This window comes from Pristis pectinata, chromosome 11 (genome assembly GCF_009764475.1).
Source record: "Pristis pectinata isolate sPriPec2 chromosome 11, sPriPec2.1.pri, whole genome shotgun sequence".
Classification (NCBI taxonomy): Eukaryota; Metazoa; Chordata; class Chondrichthyes; order Rhinopristiformes; family Pristidae; genus Pristis; species Pristis pectinata.
The window spans coordinates 52,937,608-52,951,140 of NC_067415.1; the positions used below are offsets into that span (position 1 = coordinate 52,937,608).

Here is a 13,533-nt window from a genome sequence, read left to right on the forward strand (position 1 = left end):
AAACTAATGGTAAATTGGTTTATTATTATCATATGCGGCCAAGATACAGTGAAAAATTTTGTTTTGCATGCCATCCATGCAGATCATTTCATCACATCAGTACATCGAGGTAGTACAAGGGAAAAGCAATAACAGATTGCAGAATGTTACAGTTATTATACAGGTGCAGACTGTTACAGTTACAGAGAAAGTGCAGTGCAGGTAGACAATAAAGTGCAAGGCCATAACGAGGTAGACTGTGAGGTCAAGGGTCCATCTTGTCATAGTAGGGAACCATTCATTAGTCATAACAGTGGGATAGAAGCTGTCCTTGAGCCTGGTAGTACGTGCTTTCAGGCTTTTGCATCTTCTGCTTGATAGGAGTGGGGAGAAGAGAGAATGTTTGGGGTGGGCGGGGTCTTTGATTATGCTGGCTGCTTTACCGAGGCAGCATGAAATGTAGACAGAGTCCATGGAAGGGAGGCTGGTTTCCGTGATGTGCTGAGCTGTCTCCACAACTCTGCAGTTTCTTGTGGTCTCGGACAGAGCAGTTGCCATAGCAAGCCATGATGCATCAGATAGGATGTTTTCTTTGGTCCATCTATAAAAGTCGGTGAGGGTCAAAGGGGACATGCCAAATTTCATTAGCCCCGAGGAAGTAGAGGTGCTGGTGTACTTTTTTGGCCATGATGTCTATGTGGTTGGACCAGGACAGGCTACTGGTGATGTTTACTTCCAGAAACTTGAAGCACTGAACCCTCTTGATCTCAGCACCATTGATATAAACAGGAGCATGTACACCGCCTCCCCTTCCTAAAGTCATGACCAGTTCTTTTGTTTTGCTAACATTGAGGGAAAGATTGTTGTCATGACACCATGTCACTAGGCTCTCTATCTCCTTTCTGTACTCCAACTCATCGTTATTTGAGATTTGGCTCACTACAGTGGTGTCATCTGCAAATTTGCAGATGGAGTTCGTGCAGAATCTAGCCACACAGTTGTGAGTGTATGGGGAGTAGAGTAGGGGGCTGAGGATGCAGCCTTGTGGGGCACCAGTGTTGAGGATAGTCATGGTGGAGGAGTTGCTGCCTATCCTTACTGATTGCAGTCTGTTGTCAGGAAGTCAAAGATCCAGTTGCAAAGGGATATGTTGAGTCCCAGGGCTAGGAGTTTGGAGATGAGTTTGCTTGGAATTTTGGTACAGAAGACGGAGCTGCCGTCAATAAACAGCAGTCTAACATAGGTGCCTTTACTGTCAAAATGCTCCAGAGATGAGTGTAGGGCCAGGGAGATGGTGTCCACTGTAGACCTGTTTTGGTGGTAGGCGAATTGCAGTAGGTCGAGGTTGTCTGGGAGGCTAGAGTTGATGCGTGCCATAACCAGCCTCCCAAAGCACTTCATGATGGTGGATGTCAGGGCCTCCGGGCAGTAGTCATTAAGGCACGTCACCTTGTTTTTCTTGGGTACCTGGATGCTAGTCGTCTTCTTAAAGCAGGTGGGAACCTCAGATTGAAATAGGGAGAGGTTAAGAGTGTCTGCAACTACCCCCACTAGCTGATCTGGGCAGGATCTAAGGACACAGCCAGGAACTCCATCCGTTCCATTTCCTTTCCACGGGTTCACTCTCTGGAGGACTGATCTGAAGACTGATCTGAAGTCTGCAATGTCGACTGTGGGTTCAGTTGCATTGGAGGCTGTCGGGGCAGGTGGTGACATACTATTCCCCTTTTGTTCAAAATGCGCAAAGAATGCGTTAAGCTCATCGGAAATGGATGTACTGTTATCGGCAATGTTACCTGACTTTGTTTAGTAGTCTGCTATGTCATGTAAGTCCTGCCACAACTGGTGGCTGGTCTGGGACATGATTTTGGACTGGTATTGTCTCTTGGCATCCCTGATAGCTTTATGAAGGTTGTATCTGGATTTCTTGTGTAGGTCAGGGTTACCTGGTCGGAACGCCACAGCCCTGGACTTCAGTAGGGAGTGGACATCCCGGTTCATCCATGGTTTCCCGTTTGGGAACACCTGGATTGACCTTTGGTACAGTCCACGCTGATAAAGTCCGTGACGGTGGTAATGTACTCATCTCAGTGGCTGCTGAGTCTTTGAACCTGGACCAGAAGAAAAAGTCTGTTTTAAAACCTTGCTATATAATGAGACGTAGCTAATAAAATCTTCTGGGGAATGTTGTTCGTAATGTGATAAAACTTTGGATGACTAAAAAGGGAAGGCACATAAACAGGCAAAAACTAATGAAGATCCCAGTGGTTAGGAAAGAAACTGAAACTGCAAAAGGTGACGCAACAGGAAAAAGTCCAACAAAATGGGACCATGGAAAGAGACGTGCAAAAGATATCAATATCTGCAGAAAAGGAAATTAAACTTTAAAAAAATCTGCACATGTTGGAAGTCTAAAATAAAAACAGAAAACATTGGAAATGCTAGGCAGGTCAGGCTGCATCTGTGGGAAGAGAAACAGAGTTCTGAGAACGGGTCTTCAACCTGAATCGTCAGCTCTGTTTCTCTTACCAGGGACGTAGCCAGACCTGAGCAATTCCAGCGTTATGTGTTTTTTGTATTTTATCAACAGAAAAAGATTTACTTTTATGTTAGGGAAAAGAGGCAACTTGGAGGTTAATGTGAGCCCATTGATACTATCAATAAGAAAATTTAGTGCATATTGAATGATTAGTTTTACAGCGCAATAAGAGGAAAATATCCAAAGGATATCGATTGCGAATTAGTAAGAAGATCGGTTAAAAAATGATGATGAAGAAAGTGTTGCATGTTGTTAAATTAAATCAGGGCAGTGAATGACAGGGCCCTCGCGGGACAGAGAGACCCAGGGGTACCAGTGCATTGTTTCTTGAAAGTAGCGACACAGGTAGATAGGGTGGTGAAGAAAACTTGACTTTACCGATCAGGGTATTGAGTACAAGATTTGGGACGTCATATCACAACTGTACAAGATGTTTATGGGACCACGCTTGGAGTACTGTGTGCCGTTCTGGTCACCTAGCTCTAGGAAGGATGTCTTTAAGCTGGAAAAGGTGCAGAAAATATTCACAAGGTTGTTACAGGGGCTGGAGGGCTTGAGTTATAAGGCGAGACTTGGATAGCTGGGGCTTTTTTCTCTTGAGTGTAAGCGGCTGAGGGGTGACCTTATAGACGTATATAAAATTGTGAGAGACACAGATAAGGTGAATTATCACAGTTTTTTTTCTGAGTAGGGAAGTCTAAAACTAGAGGCTATTAGAACATAGAACAATACAGCACAGGAATAGGGCCTTCAGCCCACAATTTCTGTGCCGAACATGATGCCAAACTCACTATTCTGCCTGCACACAATCCATATCCCTATTCATGTGTCTATCTAAAAGCCTCTTAAACTCCACTATCATATCTGCTTCCATCACTAACCCTGGCAGCCCATTCCAGGCACCTACCACTCTGTGTAAGAACAAAAAACTTGCCCCACACATCTCCTTTAAACTTGCCCCTCTCACATTAAATGCACGTCCTCCAGTATTTGATATTTTTACCCTGATAAAAAGATCCTGACTGTCTACCTTATCTATGCCTCTCATAATTTTATAAACTTCTATCAGGTTGTTGTGACTGACTAAACTAAGCCACATGGAAGCTGTAACTGGGAAATATAAAATTCTTTTTCAAACAGAACAGATCTTCTGGAGAGAATCTAGTTCTCCTCAAACAATGTTTTATATTTTATGAACACAAAGATAACAATAAACGGTTATCTACAGTTTCAATGGCTATAATCACATACCCAACTTTAACATCTTGAATGTGGACAGGTAATTTTGCAGAATTACATACTTACAACAGGAGCACATTCCAACTCGCAGAACCCCTTTGAATATTCAATATTGGTGGCTGGTCCAAAAGCTTCTCAGCACAAACTCTGGACACCCAAAATATACCTCTCTTGTTACAGTGTTGAGGAATGACTCACTGAATATACAACTTGACAGAATATTAAGTGACAAAACAGACCTGTCCTGAACTGTGCATTAAGTGGCAGGGATACGCTGTTAATGCAGGAGATGGCCACTTAATGCCTTCCCTGATCTCATCCTGAAGTTTTCAATGACCATCAATTAACATGAACATTCGTCTCTTGTCTTCCCTGCATAGTTTCAATGGTACAGAATCAGAATGTCCCACACCCATTGATTGGTTTCGGTAGCCTTGAAGTATCAGTTGAAGTTGAATTGTGAACAGGTTTTATTTCCTGAAGACTGGTTCTCATTTTAATTAATATCTACTAAACATAATTTCATAACTCCAGAATAAATCCTAACAAAGTCTCCCCTCAGCCTCCGCTCCAGAGAAAACAACTCAAATTTGTCCAACTTCTCCTTATAGTTTATGCCCTCTAATCCAGGCAGCATCCAAGTAAAGCTCTTCTGAACCCTTTCCAAGGCCTCCACATTCTTCCCATAATGGGGCAGCCAGAATTGCATGCAATACTCCAAGTGCAGCCTAACCAAAGTTTTGTACAGCTGCAAAATTGATTTAAGGTGAGAGGGGAAAGATTTAAAGAGGACCAGAAGGGCAGCTTTTTCACACAGAGGGTGGTGAGTATGTGGAACAAGTTGCCAGAGGTAGTGGTAGAGCCAGGTACAATTACAATGTTTAAAAGACATTTGGACAAGTAAATGATTGGAAAAAGGTTTAGAAGTATATGGCCCAAACACAGGGAAATGGGATTAGCTCAGGTTGGCAACTTGGTCATCACGGATGAGTTGGGCTGAAGGGCCAGTTTCCATGTTGTATAACTCTTTGACCCTATTTCAGAATTGTATATCTCCAGTACAATGGTTTCCATTGAAGGGTTTTAAAGGGAGGGCCTTTCAAAGCTCCATGCATTCATGAACCGTTGTTTTAGATTTGAGAATTTTGCATGTCAAACCAATGTTAATCAAGGAGAGAAAGGAACTTCAAGACCTTATGGCCTTAATATGTGCTGTTGGAAAATATTGGAATCCATAATTCAGGAAAAGTAACTGAAAACTTTGAAATGTTTCAGTTCATCAGAAAAAGTCAGTATGGATTTATAAAGGTAAATCATGCCTGACAAATCTGATTTAAATTATTGAAGAAGCAACTAAGATAGTATTCTGGGGAATGAAGTAGGTTGAGTTAGATGAGCTACACTTGAGTTTAAAAAAATGAGATGTGATCTCATTGAGGCACTAAATAAACTGAGTGTGATTAACAGGACAGAAGTAGAAAGGCTGTTTTCTCTAACTGGAGAGTTTAAAATAAGGAAATAAGTTTTAGAACATCAGGTTGACCATTTTGGACTGGAATGAGGGGAGAATTCTTTATGTACCATGTCATAAGTCTTAGGAATTCTCTACCTCAGAGGCCTGTGGATGGTCAGTTTTTGAGTACATTCAGGGCTACAACTGGTAATTATGGGGATCCGGTGTCAAAGTGAACTTAAGACGAGGCTTCAGTTGTGATTATTCTCTACTCCTGTGCTAATGTTCTTAAGTATGTTATTTAAATGAAATTTTGGAAGTAATTTTATAAATCTGCTAATAAGAGTCTGGTAGCAAAGATTCTCATGAGAATTGAAGGTAGTCTTTTTATTAGGCTAGGAAATTGGCTGAGAGGCAAGAGTCTTTGAGTAGGAACAACAGTCAAAGTGAAAGTCAGTTCCAAGTCTGCATTGATCTTTGGCTTACTTCAGAGGCTGTATACACTTTACATTCTAGTTGGTTTTTGGGGAGAAAAACCTTGTAGTACTCATCTCTCTCAAGTAAAGACTACTGCACCTGGGTGATCTCCCACCAAGTACTAAGTACGCTTGAGTTTACTTACCTTTCGTGTTCATATAGGATCAGGCAAATCTATTTGGTACCAATAGGTAAGGATAATGGGAAGGTACTCAGATTGGCAGGCTGTGATTAATATGGTTCTATACTGGGTCATATTAATTTGTTTGCAAACAGCTACATAAAAAACAGGTACAGAAAATTATTAGAAGTAGTTTTGGAATGCTGGCCTTGGGCAACATGGTGGCATAGCATTTCGTGCTGCTGCCTCTCAGCTCCAGGGACCTGAGTTCAATCCTGACCTTGGTTGCTGTCTGTACAGAGTTTATACTTTTTCTGTGACTATGTGGATGTTACGGATCAGGTTGCTATTTGGTGAATGTCCCTTTAAGATATAGTACAGTAGAGTAGTAGTGTGTGTGTGGTGTCATCACGACAGCAAGATAACAACGCTGTTTTTTTTTGCTCAGTAAGTCAGTGAGTCGAAGAGAGACACTGACTGCTGGTCTCCGTAACAATGGATGAAGAACAATAGCTGTGTCTGTCACATACAATCCATGTATGGATTTTTGGAGCAAACAAGTGGAGTCCACTTTGTCGTTAACCTGTAGTGGGAAACAGGTATTTGTGTGGATGGCCACATATCGAATGCCTTCAGGGTGGCAGATACTTTGGAACAAAGTAAATGGAGATCATCAGTGACTGAGGTGTCATATGGGTTCCATCGTGGAACATTTGGATTTCGTAATTTCTCTCTATATTCTCTCTACATTTTCTCTTCAGTCAATGGTGGTTTTGCAAAGCCTTTGCTCACGTTTCACCTTATGACTTGCTGAACTGAACTTTGAGAACCATTCCTGGACTTGGAGTTTAGGAATTTCCCACACACACACTTCGAGTTTAGTTTTGGGGATAATGTTTAATATCTAACATTTTTACTTTTCTTATCATCATAAGTAGTTACTAATAAAATAGTTTCTAACACTTATACATGACTCGGTGTGTTTCTATTGTTGCTGGTACGTAACAGCGGATTCTTCTGGGTGCTCTGGTTTCCTCACATGTCCTGAGGATGTACTGGTAGGTTAAACTTACTCCTGTAAATTGCACTTAATTGGAGGTTAATGGGGATAAACAGAATCAAAGGGTTGATGGACATGTGTGAGAGAAAATAAGTTACAGGGGTTCCGAGAAATAATTAAATTGCAAGGATAAAATTTAGTTTGCCACTGTACAAAGTCTTGTTTTGACCAATCTATGGTTCTATGACCAGTTCTGGGTATTAGTCCTTAGAATGGATATATTGGGCTTTGAGGGAGTATACCATAAATAAACCAAAATTGTTTCTGGGTGCAGTTAAGTTTTGAGCAATGATGCACAAATTAAAGTTACATTTAGTGGAATTTAGAGGGTAATGGATAATATAATGGAAGTTTTTGAGATACTAAGGATATGGAAAGCTCATGGTCTAACAAATAGAAGCAGAACTTTCAGGAATTAAGTTACGAAATACTTGTACATAGGAAGGATGAAATTCACCACCTTAAATGTGCCAGCACAGCCTCTGACATCTGAGAAAAAGAATATTTTAAGATCTAGACTTCAATCTTAACACCAAGTTTGTGGTGATCCCTGCCCTTCTGAGACCTGGACCTCAAAGCACTGGAGAGACATCACCAATGCTGCCTCAATAAACTTCTCCAGATACATTGGCAGAATAAGCAAACCAACATCAGTGTTCTCTCCCAAAGCAATATGTCCAGCATTGAGGCCCTAATTACTATCACTCACATACCTGATACCATACTACAGAACAGGCTCTTTATTCTGTGCCCATTGGAATGAGAGTATTAAGTGGACAAAGGAAATGATTCAAAGATTTTCTTGAAGCTTCCTTGAAAAATATATAGCATCCCTTTTGAATCAATCTCATCATGAGTTATGACCATTCAAAATGGAGAAGGAACAAATGGGATGGTCTCCCATTTGGAAATCATGCTTCATACTTTCCATTAAAGGCTCATCTTTGGCTTCTGGCCCTATCTTCCAGCTCATGTTAACTTGGAAACCCAACAGGAGCACTGCTAAAGTGTCAATTGGATCAATGAAAAGAGCTTAAATTGACCCAGGTGCTTATCTAAACTCTAGGATTGAGTTTTGTATGTAATCTGCTACCCTTTCAATGAAGTGTATTGAATTTCAACTAACTTTGCAACCAACCTGAAGAATGATGAGCTTTTAATGGGAAGTATGAAACATTATTTCCAAGTGCCTTTAATAGCCATAGCTTGAAAAGAAATGCAATTAATGTGGGAGAACGCAGCAAGGGGCAGGACTCAACATTGGATAAGAATAGGCCTAGCATAACTAATAATAAACCCATGATTGCCTTATTTTAACTAAGTTAAAGGAAATTAAGCATCTGCATTCATTTTGGTTGGCTGTGACCATATACTTAATTGTTTGGGTTATTCTAGTATGACCCTCCAGCTTTTCTTGATGAAGGCTATAAATTTAAGTTTAAGCTCAAATTTTCCCTGATTTGAAATAATTGACTTTATTCTTTGTATATTAGCAATGTCCTGTTTAATTATATCCAATCAATAAAAACCTTTCTTGCCCAGCTAAGCAATATCTCTTTATAACTCAATAGGTTTACCACGTCGCCCTTTTTTGATTGCTTTGTTACTGTGGGTCATAAGCACATATTACTTTTATATGATTTAGTGTTTAGGCTGACTGAATTGATGTATAGTCAGACTGTTTCCTTTATTACTTAAACATGAGTTATTGTAAAATAAGCAGTTGGTATTTGCAACCACAAATTGAATTTCAGTTGCTTACCCAAGTGTCTTCTCCTACTACATCCATTTTTCTCATACTTAAAATATAAATTTGTGCAATAGATTGCTAACACGAGTGGATCAACTCCAAATAGGTACATTTGTTCTGGAGCCAAATCAGTAAGAATGTACATTTTTTCCCCTCTCTGATCAGATGAGCAGCATCAAGAAGCTGCGTCCACGGCTGAATGCGATTCTATTCAAGCTTCAGTTTGAAGAGCAGGTGACTAACATCAGACCTGACATTATGGCTGTCACTACTGCATGTGAGGAGATAAAGAAGAGCAAGAACCTTGGCAAACTGCTGGAGCTGGTGTTGCTGATTGGAAACTACATGAATGCTGGGTCTCGAAATGCTCAAACATATGGCTTCGACATCACCTTCCTGTGCAAAGTGAGTCCATCTCTCAAGGTTCTAATCTGAACTAAACTGAATAACATATAAATGTATCAGTTTAGTATGATAAGGGGATGGCATAGTGGCGCAGCAGGTAGCATTGCTGCTTCACTTCCAGTCCTGTCTGTGTGGAGTTTGCATGTTCTCCCTGTGACCAGATGGGTCCTGTCCAGGTGCTCCGATTTCCACTCGCATCCCAAAGACGTACTGGTAGGTTAATTGCTACGGTAAAATTGCCTCTAGTGTAAATGGGTGGTAAGAAAATTGAGATGGAAGGATGGGGTTGCAGGAAGGTTGGGTTTATGGCAAAGTAAGAAAGAATAGGTTGCAGGAAAATAGTGGGATTATGAGATTATTTGCTCTGAGAGCAGGCATAAACTCAATGTTGTAAAATATGAAAAAAATTATCATCCTATTCTGTGCGGCCTAACTAATTCCTTTCAAAAGTATGTTTACAAGTGTGCATGTTTACAAAAATGATTAATGCGTAAACCAGGCACAGCACACTGGACTTCTACATGCACTTTTCTCTCAAAAATGTCCACCCTTGTTGGTAGTGCGAACTGATACTGGTGTATTAAAATCAAAAGGGCACTTACAATCTCAATGAATATAACACATTGTACATCCTTAACCAGTGAGATGAAGTGATTGAGATATAATCCTGTAGGACTAAGATCAGGTATGAATGTGTATAGGTGAATTCATTGTAAAGGGAGCTTCAGAAACAGGAAAGTAAGATTGGATTGAGAGAGGAGACAAAGGAAATATAAGAACTAAATGTAAGATTTAACTTTTTAACATCTCTATAACCTGCACCCTAATAAAAGGAATTTCCCCACTGAGCTGGAGAGGTTAATCAGCTATCATCAATGGTTGGTATGCCATTAAAAAGGTACATATACCGCTAATTAGTGGAGTTAACATTCTGCGGTGAATTTTGTGCACAATGCAGCATATTGAATCTACAGGAGGTTAGATATGAGATGGCTTTTTGGGAAGCTGACAGAATAAAATAAATATTTAACAACTTGTAGTAATTCATTAATTCATGTGATATCTCTTCCACACCACAAGTTTCTGGGCAATTTACACTTTATAACTATTTTCAAAAAAAAATTGAGGTAGTTTTTCATAATCTTAACATTTCTAAGGAAAGATCATCTCCACAGATGCTACTGCTCTGGTGAGTGCATCTAGAAATTGCTGTTCTATATCATATTTCCAGCATTGCCGTGCTTTGGTTTTCTTCAGTTTTTACCAATCATCCCAATTCTAGGACATCACTGCAGGAGTTCCTCAGGGCAGTGCCCTACACACAATCACCTTTTACTGCTTCATTGATGACCTTCCTTTCATCACAAGGTCAAAAGTGGGCATATTGGATGCTAAATGCACTGTGTTCAATTCCATTCACAGTTCTTCAGGCAGTGCAGCCAGTGCCTGCATGCAGCATGACCTAGATAACATTCAGGCATGGACTGATAAATGACAAGTAACATTAATGCCACTAATATACCTGGCAATGACAGTTTCCTAAAAGAGAGAATCTAACTATCGACCCTTGACATTCAATGGCATTACCATTGCCAAGTCTCCCACCATCAATATCGTTGGGCTCACCATTGACTAGACATGTAAAAACTGTGGCTGCAAGAGCAGGTCAGAAGCTGGGTATCCTGCAATGAGTGACTCAACTCATGATAACCGTCTGTTAGGCACAAGTCAGAAATATCATGGAATGGTCTCCATTTGCCTGGATGAATGCAGTGCTAGTAACTGTCAAGACAAAGCAAACTGGTTGACTAGCATCCTAACATTTACACCAAAATGTTCATTCCTTTCACCATTGGTGCACAGTGACTGCAGCGTATTGCATTCACAGAATGCATCAAAGTTACTCGCTCCAGCTATTCTAATAGCTCTTCCCAAGCCTGCGAACTCTGCTATCAAGAAGGATAAGGGCAGCAGATGCAAGGGCACATCATCATCTGCAGGTTTCCATCCAAGGCACACACCATATTACTTGGAAATATATGGCTCATCTTTCATCACTGGATTTTGAATCCTAGAACACCCTCATCAACAGCTCTGCAGGAATTCAAGGGCAATTAGAGATGGGCAATAAATGCTGGCATTGCCACCAATGTCTAAGTCCTGAAAAATGAAAAAAAAAATTGAGTTGCAGCAAATGCAGCAGGTTAGCCACATACCTTATTTGATGACCTATCAGGTGTAATTCGGTGTTTAACCGCTGACCTCCTCTCCCCACCTTGAGCCTTATACGAGGCAACAGACCAGTGTGGCACATATTCATCTATGAAAGTAGGCAATGCCCTTTCCGTCTTGGGTCTCAGATACTACTGAAATTTGTATCTGTAGCGGTCATTGGCACCCTGCTGTAATGCTCATCTGGCACAGATTGCTCTGAATATCTACTTGTAAGAATCTTACATCCCTGATTAATTAACTATATCATTAAATTTTGTGGAACCATTTCTCAAATTTGTTTTAGTGTTAAGGTATATGCATCATCATAAGATAAATAATGGCCCTTACCTATAATGTCACTATATCCCTTCTATTTTGTTTTCTAGTTTTCTTTACATATATGATCTCAAGATGTATATAACATGCTAAAATGTGCAGCATTCTGTTCCAGGGAATATCAGAAAAAGAATTTCTTATTTTATGGCATGCTAAGCCATCTACTCACAAAAATCACAGTGAACGCTTTCCTGTTAAGTGACAATGCTGACATTGCAGCCCATGCTTTTTTTCCTCGAGACAACAATTTTTAAGAGCCCTGAATAATGATCTTTTACTTGATTCTTTAAAAAAAGATTAGATTGGTCTTTTATTAAGAACTAAGAACTGAATTTACTGATCATCAGTCCAATCACTTGTCTCACAGCACTCCATATTCTCTTGTCTATTGCAAATGATGATTGGCTAGAAAATTTGATTTAAAAAATGCTGTGTTTTTTCAGGATTATGTGATGGGAAATAGCTTTATTGAGGAGTGAAATGTCATTGTCCCATGTGCAGCTTATATTGTACAACCCCAAAATTTTAACCAGCTATTTCAAATCACAATGCACATATTTCCAGCATCAGACCATTACACAATTATCATGTCACTTACGTCAGTGTATCTCACCATTTCCAACATAACCTGAACCATCTACCTGCAAGTGACAACTGTTTGGCAGTCAAGGGAGTAAAACTATGTTTCCATAATTTTGCATGTTCTATTGGAACACCATTTAAAAGGCTACTCCTACCAGTATGGGAAACTAGACTACCGTAGAGCTTCCTGGAGGCTGTTTTCACATGTTGTAAAGTATTTGTTATCACCACAGACACTACATTGGGCACCTGCAAACTATTTATCACAAGAATCCCTGTGATAATCCCGCTGGGCAGTATTTTTAAGGGAAGCATTAGGCCAGAAATTGCAAGTGCAAGACATGGGACCCCATGGGAAAAGGGAAGGAAGTGCAGGCATGTGAAGACCTAGCCTCACAGTCTACATGGGCATGTGCGCCTACCTCAATCTCTCTGAGAGCGATGTCTCTGCAGGCTCAGGCTTACTGAGGCAGTCAAATCACTCAACGGTTCTTGTCTTGCAAGAGTGCAATTGTTTGGTGATGCATTTTTCAACACAATAGATATGTCATTGATTAGTAGAATGTGGGGAGTTTTTGTTTGCTTCGTTTTGGGAATAAGGATTATTTTGCTGTGATTAATCTTTGCCTTCAGCACATAAAATAAGTACGAACAATGGAAGCAAGAGGACAGAAAATTTCTTGCTTTTCCAATGACCTTTTTTGCATTATTTTGAAAAGAAATAGGCTATCAGTTTAATATTTCATCTGAACGAGGGTGGAGTATGTTACTGTGGATAATTATTTAGTCTATCCTCCGGGATGACTTAAATTCAGGCTCAGTAGAGGTATTTCATTTCATCAGCATGGGGATATTTTCCTGTTTCTTCTTTAAGCTGTGCTGGCACAGTAGGGTACACTGAAAGTTCAGAACATCAGGCAGGTAGAGCATATGCTTGTAAAGGAACTTATCCATTTTTCCTCATCTGAATCTGTAAATTGGACAGGCTTTCTTACAGAGAATTTACTTTGAACTGTCTGTGTACCAGGAGATCGGGTGTGCCCATGAAGAAGGTCAGGAGAATTCCACTACATGTTTTCCATGTCCCACAGTTGCGATCTTCAGAGGCTCTTTGAATAATTTACTACATTTTTAATTATATTTTTAACACCAAACTTAATAAGAGTTAAGGGGATGATCTGATAGAGTTCTTAAAAATGATGAAATGTTATGATAAGGTAACTAGGGAATGATTTGCTTCCACCAGTCTACAACACGTTTGAGCTAATGGGATAATCAATCTAAGAGAAAGAAGATCTTTAAGTGGAAGGTGGTTAGATTTTGCAAAGCACTCGCTGTTGCTGCTGAAGCAGAGTCAATAAACTACAAGAAGTTAGTT

The 13,533-nt window shown here is 40.1% G+C and overlaps 1 protein-coding gene across 1 annotated transcript in view; it reads left to right on the top strand.

Moving 5' to 3' along the window:
• The window catches only part of LOC127575822 (protein diaphanous homolog 3-like), a 421,273-nt gene that overhangs the window by 240,463 nt on the left and 167,277 nt on the right, over nt 1–13,533 (top strand). The window contains exon 21 of the mRNA XM_052025958.1: nt 8,784–9,023. Coding sequence (XP_051881918.1) covers nt 8,784–9,023 — 240 coding nt within the window. The remainder of the gene's footprint in view (nt 1–8,783; nt 9,024–13,533) is intronic.